At 41.8% G+C, this 21,444-nt stretch overlaps 1 protein-coding gene across 6 annotated transcripts in view; it reads right to left on the bottom strand.

The window, feature by feature from the left end:
• ZNF451 (zinc finger protein 451) overlaps positions 1-21,444 on the bottom strand; it is a 126,776-nt gene that overhangs the window by 94,732 nt on the left and 10,600 nt on the right. For 4 of the 6 annotated variants that reach the window (XM_061146334.1, XM_061146333.1, XM_061146332.1 and 1 more), the window contains exon 2: positions 1,354-1,437. In XM_061146334.1, coding sequence (XP_061002317.1) covers positions 1,354-1,437 — 84 coding nt within the window. Of the gene's footprint in view, positions 1-1,353; positions 1,438-1,824; positions 1,908-21,444 lie in introns of those variants that run through there. The other 2 variants (XM_061146331.1, XM_061146336.1) reach the window with 1 other exon arrangement.

The following is a 21,444-nucleotide window of genomic DNA, read 5'->3' on the forward strand; positions in this document are numbered from 1 at the left end:
AGAGTTCAATTTCTTCCACCAACATCCCCCCAAACTTAATAAATTTAAAATGAAAATGACAGCATACCACATGGATGGGCAAAAGCAAAAAAAGCCAAGAAATGACCTTGTGAAAGACTCCTAAACAAACCCACTGAAACACAACAACAGATTATCACAATGGTCTAATATTGGGGTACATAAAGGACACCGTTTAATAACCAATCTTTCAAAACTAAAACTGCCCAAGAACCAAAAAACACAAATACACATCCGACAGGGAATTAAAGAAAGATTGAGTGCATGCATGCTTAGTCGCTTCAGTCATGTCTGACTCTCTGCAACCCTATGGCCCATGGCCTGCCAGGCTCCCCCGTCCCTGGGATTCTCCAGGCAAGAACACTGGAGTGGGTTGCCATTTCCTTCTCCAAAAGAAAGATCATACACCTTCAATAACAAAACTTCAACTAACTGCAGAATTCAAAAAGAATCCTTTACAGTACAATTCTCCAGCTAACAGAGATAATAAAATACTACTTTAAGCAGAATCTTTATAAAACTTTAACCGTTTGAGGTGGAAATTATCCCCAAATATATCACAGCACCTCCTTTGGTTATTGCAACCAATGTTTTACTGTGTTCACAGCTTCCTATACCGCTGCACCAACATGAAGATTCCCGGGCCCCACCTACAAATCCTGATTCCATAGGTCTGGAGTGGGGAGCAGGATTCTAAACACTTCCACTGACTCACGCTTGAAAACTGTCAGAAGGGAATAAACACAGAAAGATAACAGGATGCTCCTGTGATGCAGGCCCCTCACTGTGAACCTGGCCTGCGGGACTGTGATGCAGCAGGGTGAGCTCAGAGCTCAGTGACGGCTTCAGGGCACCTGCCCCCACCCTACAGAGACACACAGGCTCTCATGCTGACCTCCTGCAGCCCGCCTCCTCCTCTTCTACCTCCTTCCTCATCACTAGCTGCCCCTTCTCCCCAACCTGGGGGCCATCTTTCAGAAGTTACTCTGGTCTCAATTCAAACACAGTCTTAGGAGAACCCTGCGCATACCAGCGGGTCCACGTGCAAAGGAGAGGGCAAGGTGTGATCCAGGCTCCAACAGACCGCAGGCCACAGTCTCTGCGATGGCTGCGGGGGCGGCCGAGACCTCTCTGTGGGCAAACGCTCTACTCCTGTGCCCTGCTCCACGGTGTCCGGTCTGACACCCACTCCTGGGCCCTGCTCCACAGTCTCCAGTCGGTATGAGACGTCCACACGTTTGCTGGATGATCAGTGAACAGGCGAGGGGTAATCACATCGCGGCTCGTCACGCACAAACCCTGACTCGGAAAAACCCAAATACCGCTGCTACTTACACTCACAAACTGGATGTCATCTTCGTTTTCCTCCACGGTTGACTCGGACGCCTCAGGCCCAGCTGGAGGGACACATTCTAGTATCTATAAAACAAGCCAAAACACGGTTATCCAGACAGCCACGGCTCGCAGGAGGCGAGTTTTCCAAAGGCAATGAAAAGGCAGAGCTCTCGAGGAGACCGCCCGGAGCCCCCGCCCCCGCGACCCGCCGGAGAACAGCGCCGGCGCTGGGGACCGCAGGCCCCCGCCGGCCCCTTCTCCCGAAGAAGGAAGCCTGCCCGCGGGGGCGACGGGCCTCGGAACCCGCGCCGCGCCCGGGCCCAGCCACCGCCCCGGGGCCGGGCCGGACGGCCATTGTTGCCCCGAGCCCACGCCCCCTGGCCCCCAGGCTCCGGACCCCGGGTCATCGGCCCCCAGGCCAAGTCCGCACCCTCTGAGTCCGCAGCACGCCCGGCCCAGCCCGCCACTCACCTCAGACCCTGGGTCTCCCATCTCCGCGACCGCCCGCCTGCCGGCACTCGCGCTGCGGTCGCCGCGCCCGCCTCCCCCGCCCGGCCGGCCGTCAGCCCCACGCCGCCGTGACCCGCCCCCGCGTGACCGTTGAGTCGCCGACTATGCCGCCGAGCCGCCGACGCCGCGAGCGTAAAGGGATGCACGCCGCTTCCCGGGAAGAGCAGCCCGCTAGGCCCGCGGCACCCAGCCTCCCTCGCGCCGCCCTGGCTTCCCGCCCCCGGCGCAAGGACCGCTGGGAACTGTAGTTCGGGCCAACTCCCTCGTCGCAAGGGCTACTGGGAACTGTAGTTCCGCCCACACCGAAACCACCCCGAAGAGGCAGTGGAACAGCGCGGGGAAAGGACCCTAAATCTTGGAGGGGAAAAGACCCCTCCTGCGCTTGAGGCTGATGTCACTGCCGCTCGCCGGGCGGAGGACTGGCTGCGTCCTGTTTCACAGGGAAGGGAGGGGACGAGGATGGAGGGGAGGGCCTAGGCGTGGGTTCTGTGTGGTTGGGGGAGCGAAGCTCACTGATAGGCCTTAATCGTCAAGGCTGAGTGTTAATGCAGCCGTAATTTATCACTGCTTTTTTCTTCGACGGTTCGGAAATCTGGTTGTTTAGCTGAAGACTAAGATCAGAATAGAAATCTGAGGCAGCCTTACCCTGCTCACCTGTTCTCCATGTCAGCCGCCACTCAGAGCCTGTATTACATGACGCACCTGAGGAGGAAGTCTCGGGTTGACCTGAAGAAAACTGGCAAGGCTGGAGAACCCCGACCCCGTACGTCTGGGAGCCGAGGTCCGGCCAACCGTATTTTGGGCCCTAGACCAGTGATGCTATATTGAATTATAAAGATGTTCTCAGGTAGTATGTTAGTGAAATAGAATAGTTGACTGTTTTCCAGTGTTCGCATTCAAAAAACCTGTAAAATAGTCCACTTATGTTCAGATATGTGTTCTCATTTTCTTCACTTACTGACTTAGCAAAGAGACCCACTCGAAGGTTTTGAAAAGAATTTAAGTCGGAAAATTCTTTTAAAACTTAGACGCCTTTGTTGCCATCTGCATGCATGCCCAACATCTGATTACCTATTACTGGCAGTAATTATCACTTAAATCTGTACTTCCCGCATTTCCGCCATGACTTTATGACTTCAGTTGCTTTTATACTTCATAAGTTTGAGAATTTGTCGAGGCAAATTGAAAATGAGAGACCTGCTTGTGTTTCTGAAAAGTTGTATGCGAAGTAAGTATTTCTAAAATTTTTAAATGTCTACGCAAAATTTATATTTAGAATTCTTCTAACGTGCTTTGGAGAATTCAGTGGAAAATTTACTTTAACTGTTTGTAGGTAGGAGTTAATGGGTAAAATTTGGAAAACAAGAGCCCAAGTATGAGCATAACTCTTCAATCCTTTTCGTTGCAAGGATTTATCCTGAGGACATAATTTAATCTGTAGGAAAACTGTCATGCAAAATTTATTTATCACAAATTTGTAATAGAAATCAGAAAACATCTAAATGTCTAATGACTGGGAATGGAATGATTAAACTTCGGCATGTACTTGGCTCAGAAGTTAAAGAACCTGCCTGCAATGCAGGATACCTGGGTTCCATCCCTGTGTTCTGAAGATCCCCAGGAGAAGGGAACAGCTACCCACTCTAGTATTCTTGTTTGGAGAATTCCATGGATAGAAGAGCCTAGCTGGCTAAGTCCTTGAGGTCACAAAGAGTCTGACAGGAGGAACCGAGCCAGGAACAGTTTCACTTTCACCAACATAAGAATGGGACAGGCTGGGAGCCTTTGTTGCAGTGCTGCAGTGCTTGCAGCTGGACATGCTTCCCTTCCAGCAACAGAATACAGAGGAACTAAATGGGACTAAAAATAACTGCATGCAAGCACAGGTAGGGCAAATTCTGAACAAAAGAGACCGAGAAATTCAACTGTTACTTCTGAAGAGCCCAGAGCAAAAGCAGGGTACTGTACATGTCCCCTGCACACAGCACCACCTGGGTGGGCAAACCACCTAAGCCACCCCGCCCCCAGCCTGACCTCTAGACTGACCCCTACCTTTGAAACTGTACAAACCCCTGTGTCCTTGTCTTTTGAAGCAAAATGCTGACTCAAGAGTTAGTGATTGGGAAATGTGAAGATGTAGAAACAAAGAAGAGCTGTTGGGCTGAGGAACTGGTAACAATTTAGACTATAATTCTGCCACATAGCAGAATTACCGAACTCCCAGTTCCCTGAAGGATATAAAGACCTGATACATATTCCTAAATTGTTTTTACAGGAAGCAGACCTCCCCCCACCCCCCACCCCCACCCCTGGTAAAAATTGCTGACCACAAGAACATAGATCTTAAACTGGTTGAAACAAAATTGGAGATGCTTGAAACTTCACCTTGGTGCCTACCAATCCAAGAACTGTCCTTGAGCTGATCACTTCCTTCTCCTTAAACAATGAAACTCCTCACTACCTCTCCCTGGGTCCGGTAGGGGGAGGGTGGTTCAACACAGTCTTGAGGGCCTCAGCTCACTGTGGCCCCTTTTGCCTGGAAAAGCAATAAAAGTTCCCCTTTTTTATTGCACCCAAAACTGTCTCTATGTTTTTCTTTGGCATCAGTGAACAGAGGCTGAGTTCTGGCAACAGAATTCTGGGGACTCGGCTGGGATTGACTGGTGGGCAGGTGGCCCTGTGGGGCTCCTAGGCTTGATTGGGCTGAGTTTTTCTCCAAGCCAGCCTCCTGGGCCGGGGACAGAGGGTGGTTGGGAGACTCCTCTGGAGGCCAAATGGCCAGGCATTCCCCCACCACAGGGCCATGTCCCAATCACATCCAGACTGCTGTTTTGGTAGCTGGTGTATGGGGCAGGGATGGAAGATATGAGAGAGGCTTCCCTAGCAGCTGCCAAAGCCACCTTTGCCTTGAGGACATCCCCCTCTCCTGGCCACAACAATCCTGACTTCCTGCTGAGAAAATACTCTGAGGAAGGAGAAAAGTAGCATTTTGGATGTCATGACACCTCTGCCAGCACTTTGGTAAGTTCTCTGGCATACACTGAGGCCACTTGATCTTGTCTGTTTGGTGAACCTTATGTTCCCTTTGGATGATTTTCTTCATCCTGTTTGTAAGGCGCCACTTGTACCAAGGCCACAGGCTTAGGGGTACTTGGAAGCCAATTTGAGCCTTGGGCTATTTGAGTGTTTCGCTTTTTTTTTTTTTTTTGCTTTGTGGCTTCTGTTTGGCTGGCAAGGATTTGGTTTCCTTTGGTTTTGCCAGTGAGTATATATTAATAATTTGACTCAACATGGGAAGTGCTTCTTGACTTTCATCTGACCCTAGGAAATTTTTGCAGACTGGTCAACCAATAATTATAAACTTATAAATAAGGGGAAAAAATAATTCAACATCATGTGGTCACAATATTCTTTAGGCTCCAGATGAAACTTTTGAAATTCCAAAACTTGTTCTTTTTGCATGTGCAGTTAGAGAAAACTAGATTGATAAAATATTTTTTTTCAGAACACTGACTCAGAGAATAAAAATATTCTCACAAGAAAACCTGAAGTTAACTCTTATCACGTCCTTGAAGTATAAACACAGCCCAATTTTCCTGGGACTTCAACCTTGGGATACTTAGTAGAACTTTCAAGCCAAGGGGAAAAAAAGTAAGGGGGAGAAAAAGATTTTAAATCAAACATGTAAACTTGACTATTCTGTTATTCATAAACTAATACATTTAATTGCAATGCCTGATATGCAAAACATAAAAAAATGAAATGAGATCTCTATTTGTATATATGTATCTCTTATGTTTCTTTGTCTTTGGATAATATTGCTGGGGTTAATGTGTAAATGAGCTCTACTTAATTGGCTTAAAGAAAAGTAAGTGCTTACAAATGAAACAAATATAAATTTACCTACTTGTGTCTTCTTGAAAGAGAGAAACTAAGGATGTTTGCATTTATTAAACATGTCTTGTGCCACTTTGAGAAAAGAAATTATGCTTTTGGAAAATACATGTTTTAGAGGTTTTACAGAATATGTTCTTAAGTTTGCTAATCAGAGAATGCCAATATGACAAACAGTTCACAATTGTTTTCTTCTTGTTTCTCACTAGAGAGTAAGGGATTTTTTTAAGTGTTAAAAATGAAAACACATAATTAAAGCTACCAAAATAATAAGGGAAACATTTCAGTATGTAAAGGAAACAGGAAGTGAAGTGAAAGTCGCTCAGTCATGTTCAACTCTTTGAGACTCCATGGACTACACAGTCCATGGAATTCTCCAGGCCAGAATACTGGAGTGGGTAGCCTTTCCCTTTTCCAGGGGATCGTCCTGACCCAGGAATTGAACCCAGGTTTCCTGCGTTGCAGGTGGATTCTTTACCAATTGAGCCATCAGGGAAGCCCATGTAAGCAGGAGATGGCTGCAAAAGAAGGTATGAGGAACAGAATTACATTTTAAGGGAAAAGGAAATAAATCTGACTTACAGGTGGCTGTTTGTGAATGGACAAATAAAATAAGAGATACAGAGAGTGATAAAAAGTTTTGTGGAAAGTTGACCCCAAGAAAAGTATTTTGTGTATGATACAAGTTTTCTTGAGATATTGAACGACCTTTGATAACAGACTGTAAGTTTCTTTACCTCTTAAGTGATCTCTTCTATATTTTTTTTTTTTTTTAATCTTTCACTGTTACTTTGGCTGAATGAGTAACTACAGTTTTACAGTGACCTGTGATCCTGTCTCACTGAACGTTCTAAACTCTGATATTTTTTGATGAAATATCCTAAGACCAAATTCTAATAAAGTTCTTTTGACCTCTAGCTAACTTTGGGATGCTTCAGTGGCATCCCAATGTGCTCAGTCGTGTCTGACCCTTTGCGGCCCCATGAACTGTAGCCCACCAAGTTCCTCTATCCATGGAATTTTCCCAGCAAGAATATTACAGTGGGTTGCCACTTACTACTCCAGGAGATCTTTTACCCAAGGATTGATCTCGTGTCTCTTGCGTCTCCTGCATTGGCAGAACTGGCAGGCAGATTCTTTACCACTAGCACCACCTGGGAAGGCCCGAGGACTCCCAAAGATAGATATTAAACTAATTAGGTTCATTTCATATGTTAAAAGGCTTCCCTGATAGCTCAGTTGGTAAAGAATACACCTGCAATGCAGGAGACCCCGGTTCAATTCCTGAGTCAGAAAGATCCCCTGAAGAAGTGATAGGAAGGTACATGGGAAGTACTGTCAAATAAGTAATCAATCTTCTCAGGTTATACTGTATGGTAAATGTTGCCAATACAGATAATCTAGAAATTGTATAGAATTTATAAAGATCTGGTATGCCCTGGTAAAATGTTATAATTCTAGTTACTATCTTCAAGTGTTAAATGTCACAGCAGTAACCAAGTTACTTTTGTCAATTGCATTATAGTCAGATTTTATGTATGTCTTCTTGAGCTTTTTTGTCATTATCAATAGCTATTGTTTCACTATGAAGCCTTAGAAAAATAATACCTCTTCAAGATTTAAAGAAAGGACTTTCTAAGATTAAATTAAAATTAACTAGATAAACAAATTTTATTATTAACAGTAAGCTGGTACCAGATTGGAATTTGGTTTTCTCTGTTAAGAATACAAAATTTTCTTGGAATGCAACTTTTGATAACAGATTATGTAAATTTCTTTGCCTTTAAATAATCTATATTTTAAAAAAATATTTTGTTACTTTGATAAAGTAGATGAGTACTATTTCACAATGATCTATGAATATTATGGCACATATAAATAAAGTTCATTCTGCTTCTATAAAAAATTAAACCTTGATGGTCAGACTTTTGCTATCCTGATGTTCTTAGAATATTACAACAGTCTACTTCTAAATTAATGAATTTTAAGTGAATAGACAATAGCTACAAATTAAAAATTCAAGGCTCTGAGAAATCCAAGATGGTGGCTTAGCTTTTCCTGGCTCCCTAATAGAGGAGAGTGAAAAGGTTGGCTTAAAGCTCAACATTCAGAAAATGAAGATCATGGCATCTGGTCCCTTCACTTCATGATAAATAGATGGGGAAACAGTGGAAACAGTGGCTGACTTTATTTTTCTGGGCTCCAAAATCACTGCAGATGGTGACTGCAGCCCTGAAATTAAAAGACTCCTCGGAAGGAAAGTTATAACCAACCTAGACAGCATATTAAAAAGCAGAGACATTACTTTGTCAACAAAGGTCCATCTAGTCAAGGCTATGGTTTTTCCAGTGGTCATGTACAGATCTGAGAGTTAGACTATAAAGAAAGCTGAGCGCTGAAGAATTGATGCTTTTGAACTGTGGTGTTGGAGAAGATTCGTGAAAGTCCCTTAGACTGCAAGGAGATCCAACCAGTCCATCCTAAAGGAGATCAGTCCTGGGTGTTCATTGGGAGGACTGATGGTGAAGCTGAAACCAATACTTTGGCCACCTCATGCGAAGAGCTGACTCACTGGGAAAGACCCTGATGCTGGGAAAAATTGAGGGCAGGAGAAGGGGACGACAGAGGATGAGATGGTTGGATGGCATCACCGACTCAATGGACATGGGTTTGTGTGGACTCTGGGAGTTGGTGATGGACAGGGAGGCCTGGCATGCTGTGGTTCATGGGGTTGCAAAGAGTTGGACACGACTGAGCAACTGAACTGAACTGAATAAACCTCAGTTTCTATTTGATGAATTAAAGACTTCCCTGGCTACTGGGCTGATGCCTTCACAATGAAAAGGAAAAGGTTAGAAAATATGTTTCCCACCCGGAATATAGTTTCTACAATCCAGTGATCAACACAACCACTTCACTGGACAAATCATACAAACCTTAACAAAAACTTCACAAACCTCTTGAAATTATTACTGTCACTATCATCCTCAATCATGAGACAAGGTTGGCAACACTAATAGGAAAAAAACTGGACTCAAATGGAACAAAAATTAATTATATGGGATTAAATGGACAGTGGAGAAGGAAATGGCAACCCACTCCAGTATTCTTGCCTGGAGAATCCCATGGACGGAGGAGCCTGGTAGGCTACAGTCCACGGGGTCACAAAGAGTTGGATACGACTGAGTGACTTCACTTTCACTTTCAAGTATGATTATAATTTTTATGACTTGTCTGACATACTCCTGGTTTCTAATTTTTGTTTTTCAGATATAGAAAAGCCCTTTTCTTATAAGCTACTTATGATTACAACAATTTGGTAATGTAACACCTTTGGGTAAAATTAAAATATTTTCCACTTCTATCTATCTGGTTCCTCCAGAAATTGGAGACTCTTGAGTTCTGAGCAAACTTATGAACCTAATGAAATGGATTATCTCTTGACATATGCAAGAGTCTAGATATTCTGGATATCTAAAAAAGATATCACAGGCAAAATCTGAAGGCAAGCCATGGGCATGGCTTTATTGGCTTTGAGAGGCCTTTTAAAAGTTTACTCTGAAATTCTGAATGAAAAGCTCCAGGGCAACAGCCAACTTTAAAAAGCCTATGTGAGCAATTATATGAATAATCAGGCCATGTTTACTGAAACCAGACTTATTTCCAACAACTCAGCATTAATTTGGCTGGATTTAACAGAAAGGAGAAGGAAATGACAACCCACTTCAGTATTCTTGCCTGGAAGATTCCATGAACAGAGAAGCCTGGCATGCTACAGTCCACGGGTCACAAACAGTCGGACGCAACTGACCGACTTCACTTCAATAGAAAGGAGAATGATTTAGAGAGGGAAATTATGTCTCAATAGTATACCTTCGTGGATATTAAAGTTTTCTACTTACTGAGGCTTAGCATTTATTATCTATGTCCAAGCAGTTCCTTGGTGCTCTGTTAAATTATCATAAAGTTTACTTGAATTAGCAGCATAATATTCTAAGCTTTTCTAAATGTCATCATAATAATCTATATTTGGATAAAGATCAGATGCCCTGTGACCTACAACTAAGAAATTATACACACTGATAAAGACAACATTTAAAGGACTGTCTCTAAACTAGATAAAAGAACCCATATCAGGTACTCTTAACTACCACATGTGTAACAAAACTGAAGGGAACTGATTCTTGAATTCACATTTCCCATTCAAGAAGGTCCTCTGCACTGGACTGTCTAGACAACAATGGAATACAACAGTCATATACTGAGAGAGTCGATTCCTAGGCAGGTTGATAAGAAGTCTGGGGGTCCCCAAGGAGAGAGGGGTCTGGGGTTCTCGAGGAGAAGATAGGGGTTTGGAATTCTCAAGGAGGAGGAAAATTTTTTTCTCTCTACATTCCTTAGTCTTAGTCACATGAAATGGTTTTTTTTCTTTAAGCCGGACACTGATGACTACACAACAAACAACTCAGTTTAAACTCTGTATTAGGGATTATATAGCAATGTATCCTGCTTAAGGACAGTTTCTCCTTCCTGAAAAACCTTCTGACTAATCCTGATGTCTTAGAATGTATATTATCCAAGTGGATCTGGTTTAGTTCAGTTCACTTCAGTCAATCAGTCATGTCTGACTCTTTGTGACCCCATGGACTGCAGCACGCCAGGCCTCCCAGTCCATCACCAACTCCTGGAGTTTACTCAAACCCATGTCCGTTGAATCGGTGCTGCCATCCAACCATCTCATCCTGTTGTCCCCTTTTCTTCCTGCCTTCAATCTTTCCCAGCATCAGGGTCCTTTCACATGAGTCAGTTCTTTGCATCAGGTGGCCAAAGTATTGGAGTTTCAATTTCAGCATCAGTCCTTCCAATGAATATTCAGGACTGATTTCCTTTAGGATGGACTGGTTGGATCTCCTTGCTGTCCAAGGGACTCCCAAGAGTCTTCTCCAACACCACAGTTCAAAAGCATCAATTCCTCTGAGCTCAGCTTTCTTTATAGTCCAACTCTCACATCCATACATGACTACTGGAAAAACCATAGCTTTGACTAGACAGACCTTTGTTGGCAAAGTAATATCTCTGCTTTTTAATATGCTCTCTAGGTTGATCATAACTTTTCTTCGAAGGAGCAAGCATCTTTTAATTTCAGGGCTGCAGTCACCATATGCAGTGATTTTGGAGCCCAAAAACATAAAGTCTGTCACTATTTCCATTGTTTCCCCATCTGTGTGCCATAAAGTGAAGGGACCAGATGTCATGATCTTAGTTTTCTGAATGTTGAGTTTTAAGCCAACTTTTTCACTCTCCTCTTTCACTTTCATCAAGAGGCTCTTTAGTTCTTCACTTTTTGCCACAAGGGTGGTGTCATCTGCATATCTGAGGTTATTGATATTTCTCCTGGCGATCTTGATTCCAGCTTGTGCTTCATCCAGCCCAGCATTTCAAATAATGTACTCTGCATATAAGTTAAATAAGCAGGGTGACAATATACAGCCTTGATGTACTCCGTTCCCTCTTTGGAACCAGTCTGTTGTTCCATGTCCAGTTCTAACTGTTGCTTCTTGACCTGCATACAGATTTCTCGAGGTCAGGTGGTCTGGTATTCCCATCTCTTTCAGAATTTTCCACAGTTTGTTGTGATCCACACAGTCAAAGCCTTTGGCATAGTCAATAAAGCAGAAATAGATGTCTTTCTGAAACTCTTGCTTTTTCAATGATCCAGCAGATGTTGGCAACTTGATCTCTGGTTCTTCTGCCTTTTCTAAATCCAGCTTGAACACCTGGAAGTTCATGGTTCACATACTTGAATACCTGGTTCTCACAAGCCTGGCTTGGAGAATTCTCAGCATTACTTTGTTAGCTTGTGAGATGAGTACAGTTGTGCAGTAGTTTGAACATTCTTTGGATTTGCCTTTCTTTGGGATTGGAATGAAAACTGACCTTTTCCAGTCCTGTGGCCACTGCTGAGTTTTCCAAATTTGCTGGCATATTGAGTGCAGCACTTTCACAGCATCATCTTTCAGGATTTGAAATAGCTCAACTGGAATTCCATCACCTCCACTAGATTTGTTCACAGTGATGCTTCCTAAGGCCCAGTTGACTTCTCATTCCAGGATGTCTGGCTCTAGGTGAGTGATCACAGCATCGCGATTATCTGGGTCATGAAGATCTTCTTTGCATGGTTCTTCTGTGTATTCTTGCCACCTCTTCTTAGTATCTTCTGCTTCTGTTAGGTCCATACCATTTCTGTCCTTTATTGTGCCCATCTTTGCATGAAATGTTCCCTTGGTATCTCTAATTTTCTTGAAGAGATCTCTAGTTTTTCCCATTCTATTACTTTACTCTATTTCTTTCCACTGATAACTGAGGAAGGCGTTCTTATCTCTCCTTGCTATTCTTTAGAACTCTGCATCCAAATGCGTATGTATTTCCTTTTCTCCTTTCCCTTCTCTTCTTTTCTCAGTTATTTGTAAGGCCTCCTCAGACCATCATTTTGCCTTTTTGCATTTCTTTTTCTTGGGGATGGTCTTGATCATTGCCTCCTGTACAATGTCATGAACCTCTGTCCATAGTTCTTCAGGCACTCTATCAGATCTAATCCCTTGAATCTATTTGTCACTTCCACTGTACAGTCATAAGGGGTTTGATCTAGGTCATATCTGAATGGTCTAGTGGTTTCCCCTACTTTCTTCAATTTAAGTTAATTTTGTAATAAGGAGCTCATAATCTGAGCCACAGTCAGTTGCCAGTCTTGTTTTAGCTGACTGTATAGAGTTTCTCCATCTTTGGCTACAAAGAATATAATCAATCTGATTTAAATATTGACCATCTGGTGATGTCCACGTGTAGAGTCTTCTCTTGTGTTGTTGGAAGAGGGTATTTGTTATGCCCAGTGCATTCTCTTGGCAAAACTGTTAGCCTTTGCCCTGCTTCATTCTGTACACCAAGGCCAAATTTGCCTGTTACTTCAGGTACTTCTTGATTTCCTACTTTTGCATTCCAGTACCCTATAATGAAAAGGACATCTTTTTGGGTGTTAGTTCTAGAAGGTCTTGTAGGTCTTCATAGAACCGTTCAACCTCAACTTCGTCAGCATTAACTGGTTGGGGCCTAGACTTGGATTACCGTGATATTGAATGGTTTGCCTTGGAAACGAACAGAGATCATTCTGTCATTTTTGAGATTGCACGCAAGTACTGCATTTCAGACTCTTTTGTTGACTATGTGGCTACTCCATTTCTTCTAAGGGATCTTGCCCACAGTAGTAGATATAATGGTCATTTGAGATAAATTCACCCATTCAAGTCCATTTTAGTTTGCTGATTCTTAAAATGTCGATGTTCACTCACACTATCTCCTGTTTGACCACTTCCAATTTGCCTTGATTCATGGACCTAACATTTCTGGTTCCTATGCAATATTGCTCTTTATAGTATCAGACTTTACTTCCCTCACTCGTCACATCCACAACTGGGTATTGTTTTTGCTTTGGCTCCGCCTCTTCATTCTTTCTGGAGTTATTTCTCCACTGATCTCCAGTAGCATATTGGGCACCTACCAACCTGGGGAATTCATCTTCATTGTGCTAGCTTTCCCCCTTTTCATACTGTTCAGTGGGTTCTCAAGGCAAGAATACTGAAGTGGTTTGCCATTCCCTTCTCCAGTGGACCACGTTTTGTCAGAAACATGGGTCTTATAGTTTCTTTCTATTTTTAAGTTCTAATCCTGTTATCCTAAAGTGTAAATTGTGGGAGTGGGTCTGGTAAAATTTTCACAAACTTGAGGCATTCTTTTGATTTATTGTAATAACTAATGAAAAAGTATATCATTCCCTTGCTAATGACTAGCGAGGGGGGCACTCTCCATCCCCCTTCTGATGTCTGTGTCAGAAGCTTTCTCTGTCCCTTTTTCATACTTTAATAAATCTCTGCTACACAGAAGCTCTTGAGTAATCAAGCCTGGTCCCTGGTCCCAAAGTGAAATCTTCGGAGATCACAAATCCAACACTGTTCACCATAAGCTATCAATATCTGGACCAGGCCTGTAAGAAACTGAAAATGCAAATATTCACTCAGTAGTGTCTGACTCTTTGTGAACCCATGAACTGTAGCCCGCTAGGCCCCTCTGTCCATGGAATTCTTCATGCAGGAATGCTGGAGTGGGTAGCCATTCCCTTCTCCAGGGGACTTTCCTGACCCAGGGACTAAACCTGGGTCTCCCCCATTTCAGGATGATTCTTTATCACCTGCGCCACCAGGGAGGCATGCCTGTAAGAATGCTACAACTATTCAAGTACACTGTTTACCAAATGTTTGTCTTTCCATAAAAATGGAAACTTATTTTGGACTCTGTGGGAGAAGGCGAGGGTGGGATGTTTCAAGAGAACAGCATCGAAACATGTATATTATCTAGAGTGAAACAGATCACCAGCCCAGGCTGGATGCATGAGACAAGTGCTCGGGCCTGGTGCACTGGGAAGACTCAGAGGGATCGGGTAGAGAGGGAGGGGGGAGGGGGATGGGGAATACATGTAAATCCATGGCTAATTCAGGTCAATGTATGACAAAAACCACTATAATATTCTAAAGTAATTAGCCTCCAACTAATAAAAATAAATGAAAAAAAAAGGAAAGTTATTATTTATCTTCTAACCATACTTTTAACTCCAATGTTCAGGATGAAAAGAAAATTCTCTAGTGACGTTGTCACAGGAAATAACTATTCATGACATGTATCACTACTTGTTTTAAGTGTGTTGCTTATAGCACATGTACAATGCTTGTGTGACCAAGTCTGTGAAGAGCTATTACACCTTCTAGAACTAACACCAAAAACTATGTCCTTTTCATCATAGGGTATTGGAATGAAAAAGTAGGAAGTCAAGAGATTGCTGGAGTAACAGGCAAATTTGGCCTTGGGAGTACAGAATAAAGCAGGGTAAAGGCTAACTAAGTTTTGTCAAGAGAAAACACTGGTCACAGCAAACACCCTTTTCCAACAACACAAGAGATGACTTTACACATGAACATCACCAGATAGTCAATACTGAAATCAGATTGATTATGTTCTTTGCAGCCAAAGATGGAGAAGCTCTATACAGTCAGTAAAAACAAGACTGGGAGCTGACTGTGGCTCAGATCATGAACTCCTTGCTGCAGAATTCAGGCTTCAGCTGCATAAAGTAAGGAAAATCACTAGGCCATGCAGGTATGACCTAAATCAAATACCTTATAATTATACAGTTGTGTTGTGTTAGTTGCTCAGTCATGTCCAACTCTTTGCATCCACATGGACCGTAGTTCACCAGGCTCCCCTATCCATGGAATTCTCCAGGCAAGAATATTGGAGTGGGTTGCAATTCCCTTCTCCAGAGGCTCTTCTTGACCCAGGATCGAACCCAGGTCTCCTGCATTGCAGGCAAATTCTTTACCATCTGAGCCACCATACAGTAGAAGTGATGAATAGACTCAAAGGATCAGATCTGGTAGACAAAGTGCCTGAAGAAGGATGGACAGAGGTTCATAACATTGTACAGGAGGCAGTGACCAAAACCATCTCACAGAAAAAGAAATGCAAGAAGGCAAAGTGGTTGTCTCGGGAGGCTTTACAAATAGCCAAGGAAAGAAGAAAAGTGAAAGGCAAGGGAGAAAGGGAAAGATACACCCAACTGAATGCAGAGTTCCAGAGAATAGCAAGGAGAGATAAGGCGGCCTTCTTAAATGCACAATGCAAAAAAAAAAAAAAGAGGAAAACAATAGTATGGGTAGGACTAGAGATCTCTTCAAGAAAATTGGAGCTATCAAGGGAACATTTCATGCAAGGATGGGCATGATAAAGGACAGAACTGGCAAGGACCTAACAGAAGTAGAAAAGAATAAGAAGAGGTGGCAAGAACACAGAAGAACTGTACAAAAAAGGTCTTAACAACCCAGATAACCACAATGGTGTGGTGTCTCACCAAGAGCCAGACATCCTGGAGTGTGAAGTCAAGTGGGCCTTAGGAAGCATCACTATGAACAAAGCTAGTGCAGGTGATGGAATTCCAGCTGAGTTATTACAAATTCTAAAAGATGATAAATATCTCAGCAAATTTATAAAGTCCAACAGTGGCCACAGGACTGGAAAAGGTCAGTTTTCATTCTAATCCCAAAGAAGGGTAATACCAAAGAATATTAAAACAATTGTACAATTGTGCTCATTTCACATGCTAGCAAGCTACTGCTCAAAATCCTTCAAGCTAGGCTTCAGCAGTACGTGAACCAAGAACTTTCAGATGTACAAGGTGGGTTTCAAAGAGACAGAGGAAACAGAGATCAAATTCCCAACATTCATTGGATCATAGAGAAAGCAAGCGAATTCCAGAAAAAGCACCTGCTTCCTTGACTACAATAAAGTCTCTGACTCTGTGGATAACAACCAACTGTAGAAAATTCTTAAAGAGATGGGAATACCAGACCACCTTCCCTGTCTCCTGAGAAACTTGTATGCTGGTCAAGAAGCAATAGTTAGAACTGAACATGGATCAATGAACTGGTTCAAAATTGGGAAAGGAGTATGACAAGGCTGTATATTGTCATCCTGTTTATTTAACTTCTATGCAGAGTACATCACAGGAAATGCCAGGATGGATGAATCACAAGCTGGAATCAAGAATGCTTTGAGAAATATCAACAACCTCAGATAGGCCAATCATAGTACTCTAATGGCAGAAGGTGAAGAGGAACTAAAGAACCTCTTGATAAGGGTGAAAGAGGAGAGGGAAAAAAGCTAGCTTAAAACTCAGCATTTAAAAACTAATATCATGGCATCTGGTCCCATCACTTCATGGCATGTAGAAGGGGGAAAAGTGGAAGCACTGACATTTTATTTTCTTGGGCTCCAAAATTTCTACAGACAGTGACTACAGCCCTGAAATTAAAAGATGCTTGCTCCTTGGAAGGAAAGCTAGGACAAACCTAACAGCATATTAAAAAGCAGAGACATCACTTTGCCAACTAAGGTCTGTATAGCCAAATCTATGGTTTTTCCAGTAGTCATTTATGGATGTGAGAGCTGGACCATAAAAAAGGCAAAGCACTAAAGAATTGATGGCTTTCAAATTGTGGTACTGGAGAAGACTCTTGAGGGTCCCTTGGACAGCAAGGAGGTCAAACCAGCCAATCCTAAAGGAATTCAACCCTGTATATTCATTGGAAGGACTGATGCTGAAGCTCCAGTACTTTGGCCACCTGATGCAAAGTGCTGACTCACTGGAAAAGACCCTTATGCTAGGAAAGACTTAAGTCAAAGGGGAAGGGAGCGGCAGAGGATAAAATGGTTAGATAGCATCACTGACTCAATGGACATGAATTTGAACAAACTCCAGGAGATAGTGGAGTACATACAGAGGAACCTGGTGTGCAACAGTCCATGGGGTCACAAAGAGTAGGACACAACTCAGTGACGAAACAACAGTGACAATTCAAATCAAAATTTTAAACGTATTTAAAGGGAAGAGGGATTAGGCAAGACCAATTATAAAACTTCTCTGGGCTAATAAACTTATGAGGATTGTCAAAACACTGTTAAAAAAGAATTTTTAGTTGTAATTATCAGGTATTATAATCTCTAGTAATTAGGACATTAAAATGGCAGAAGCATGAATTAATTTCATTTCTCTCCCACTTTTTTTCTGAAATGAATATTTGAAAAATAAGTCCATAAAGACAGCAACAGAGGAGACCTTAGCCATCATTGTGTTGGGAATATATAATGACTGCTCCATGCCAGGTACTGTGTTATGCATCTTACACACATAACTTCATTTGATCCATATAAACTAATGATGTACTATCTGGTATCATCTCCACGAGCCATTTGAAAACCTTTGTGAGAAATTAAATAGAGTGGTAACTGATTTCACAGGATAGAGGAAGCAAACCAGCTTGCCCCAGAAAACCCAGGAGGGACTCAGAACTAACACCAGACTGTAACAGATGATGGAGATAAGGTTTCACACAACAAAGAGACTGCATAAAGGGGCCCTAAATCCATTCTCCTACACATCTCCACATCTCTACTCACAAGATGTTCTCGGCAGTAAGTGAAAAGGAGACATCTGGGGCCCAGGACACCATGAGGAAGAGCTATAAAGAGAATTCACTGAATGTCTTGTTTGGGGAACACTGTCACTTCCTGTCATGTATGCAAAGTATTATCACTGGAAGAACCACAGGTCTTCTGGAGAACAAGTCAGTATCAACCAAAGGACTCAGTCTCAGACTGAGGATAATCAGGATAAATCCCCCACACAGATAGCTTTCTACCAAGGGACTCAACATTTAGATATGTAAAAACATCCAAGGGTCAAATACTAAGACCCTTGAGAGGAAAGGTAAATCTAAGATAGCAAAAAAAAAAAGGGGGGTGGGAGGATCTTGGCTGAAAATGGGGCTTCCCTGGTAGCTCAGATGGTAAAGAATCTGCCTGCAATGCAGGAGACCCAGGTTTGACTCCTGGGTCAGGAAGATCCCCTGGAGAAGGGAATGGCTACCCACTCCAATATTCTTGCCTGGAGAATTCCATGGACAGAGGAGCCTGGTGAGCTACATACAGCCCATGGGGTTGCAAAGAGTCGGACATGAGTGAGTGACTAACACACTCACTGAAACAGGTACTACCCAGAAAATAATATTAAAAAATTTTTTTTCTAGAGGGCATCCAGAAATAAACACAGCATTTTATTGAAAAAGAAACAAGAGAACAAGAAACAGGTCTCAGAAATTAGAATTTTGAAAGTTGAAATTAAATAGTCAATAGATGTCTGGAAGTTATATAGGCAAGGAAATGTCCCAGAAATGGAAAAAAGAAAGAAGGTTGGGAGACACACACACAAAACTGCAGAGAAAAGATTAAAGACAACAAGATTCAGTCCATGGTAACTGGACTTCCATGATAACTGGAATTCCAGAAAGAGATAAAATGAAGGAAGGGTGGGAGAACATTACATAGGATTTGTATAAAAAGTAATAAAATAAATTTTCCCAGAATTCAGGAATATAAGCATCCAGATTGAAGGTCCATCATGTACCCAGCACAATAAATTTAAAAATATAAACAACAGGCACATTTTCATCCAATTCTAGACTATCAGAGACAAAGATTACTAAAGCCCTAAGGAGTATGAGGAGACGGGCTCTAAGGAAAAGGAGAACTGGAGTTGCACTGCACATCTGAATAGCAATTGCTATTGATATCTTAACAATATTGACTATCGCTATCCATGAACCTGGAATATCTCTCCATTTACTTAGATCTTGGTTCCCTTCTTCAGAATTTTAAGTTTTCCTCATATAGACCTTACACACGTTTCGTTAGATTTATACCTAAATATTTCTGTAGACAACATATAGTTAGATCTTACCTTTTTAATCTACTTGATAACCTCTTTTAATTAGCATATTTTGACCATTCCCTTTTAAAAAGTGACCACCAGGGCAACTTCCTGATGGTACAGTGGTTAGGACTCTACACTTCCATAGCAGGGAACCCAGATTTGATCCCTAGTTCAAGAACTAAAGTCCCAAAAGCTGTGTGGCATGGCCAAATAAAAACTTTAATAAATAAATAAAATGACTATTGGTATAGACGGATTAACATATACTGCATCTGTTACCTTGTTCTTTTTTCCTTGTTTTTGTTTTCCACTCTTTACCTGCCTTCTCTGGTTTTACTTGAGCATTTTATATGATCCTATTTTATCTTCTCTCTTAGCATTATCAGTTATATTTTTTAAAAAATTTTAGTGGTTTGTCCAGTGCTTGCAACATATATTCATAACAAATTTAAGTCCACATTTAAGTAACACGATATTGCTTTATGCTTACTCTTATTTTTCACTTACTGTATTTTCTTTCTTTCAGATGTTCCAAGATTCTCCTTTAATGGTTTACAGAACTTATTCATTTTAGCATTGGTCTGTAGATAACAAATTTCCTTAGTTTTCCTTCATTTGAATATGTTTTGGTTTCTCCTTCATTCCTGAAGGATATTTTCACCATATAGTCTATGTTGACAGTTATTTCAGTATTTGAAAACTGTGCCACTTCCTTCTGGTCTCTTCTGTTATTCAAATTATCTTCCTCTATATGTAAGGTGTCTTTCCTCAAAGCTTTCACAACTCATCTTTAGTTTTCCAAAGTTGGACTCTATACAGTTGGTATGGATCTCTTTGTATTTATCTTGTTTAAATTCACTTGGCTTCTCCAATTGAGATTTGTCTTTGCTCAGTGGGGGAGTTTTCAGAAAATGTATCTTCAATGTATCTTCAAAATGTATCTTTTCCAGCCTTGCCCTCCTCCTTTCCTTCTGGTTTCCTGGTGACATGAATACCAAACTCTGTTACAGCCCCAGAGGTCCCTGTAGCTGGATTGTTTTTCCCCAAGTCTGTTTCCTCTCTATTGTTCAGTTTGTGTAGCTTGTATTGTTTTAGTTTTAGATTCACAGATTCCTTCCTCTGTTCCACCCACTCTTCTCCTGAATCAATCCAGGGTTTTTATTTTGGTTATTTTACTTTTCATTACTAAAATTTCCATTTGGTTCTTCTTTACATCTTCCATTTCCCAGACTTCCTATTTTTGTGCAGATACATTCTATGTTTTTGTTTCAAATCCAAAAGCATGTTCTTAACTGCCCATTGAAGCATTTAATGACAACTGCTTTAAAATCTGTATAATTCTAGCATCTATGGCAGCTCAGTTGGTATCTATTGTCTTTGTGCACTTGAGATATTCTGGGTTCTAGGAATGACAGGCGACTTTATTATTGAAACAGATACAACTGGTTATTATGTTATGAGATCTTAGATCTTAAACTCTCCACAGACACCAATTTAGGAGCAGAAAGGGGGATGTTGTTTGTTGCCTAGTTACTCCCAGGTAGCGAAGTACTCCAGGCTTCCTAGTTATCTTCTGTTAATACCTGAAATTGAGGAAGAGGCTTAATGCTGAGCAAAGGTAAGTCATGACTCTCCATTAGGCCTCCTCTGATAGCAACGAAGTAGGGTGGGATTCAGGTCAGTGGTACTTCATTATAAACTGGCAAAGATGAAGTCCAGGCTCCCCACTTGGCCTTTGGTGATTTGGATGAAGCTACCATGTTCTCTGTGGTAGTGGGCAGAAGCAAAGAGGTTACTGTATTAAAAAAAATACAGCTTCTGTATCACTAGCTTGCCCTTCCCTGACCCTTTGACTAGAGAGGGCAGGCTTTCTGCAGGGTTTTTGTCTGCATCCATTGGCATTTACAGGTTACTGGCTCCTTCAGTTCCAAGCCTGGGATATATGAGGCAAAAATTCAGTGGTTCTAAGATGTTTTTGCTTTCCACATTATCAGTTGCTATTAAAAATGCTAAATATAAAAATCTTGTTGAAAATTCTAAACCATGAATATCTCTACAACATTAAACAGGAAATATTTCCAACTAATTTTTAAGACTACCTCAATTTCTCTTCAAAGGAAACATGGAAGGTTAATTAAGGCATAAAAACTATGTATCTGAAATTTAAAACTGAAGAGTATCTTATTTCCCTTAAAAGTTCCCTGGGATAGGAAACACCCAACACTAAGCAAACATTTACTGAGATTCTATTCTTATGTGATAGACATTACTAATAACCACTGTCCAACTCTTTCCAAGAAACTCACTACCTAGTT

This window comes from Dama dama, chromosome 7 (genome assembly GCF_033118175.1).
Source record: "Dama dama isolate Ldn47 chromosome 7, ASM3311817v1, whole genome shotgun sequence".
In the NCBI taxonomy this organism is placed as follows: domain Eukaryota; kingdom Metazoa; phylum Chordata; class Mammalia; order Artiodactyla; family Cervidae; genus Dama; species Dama dama.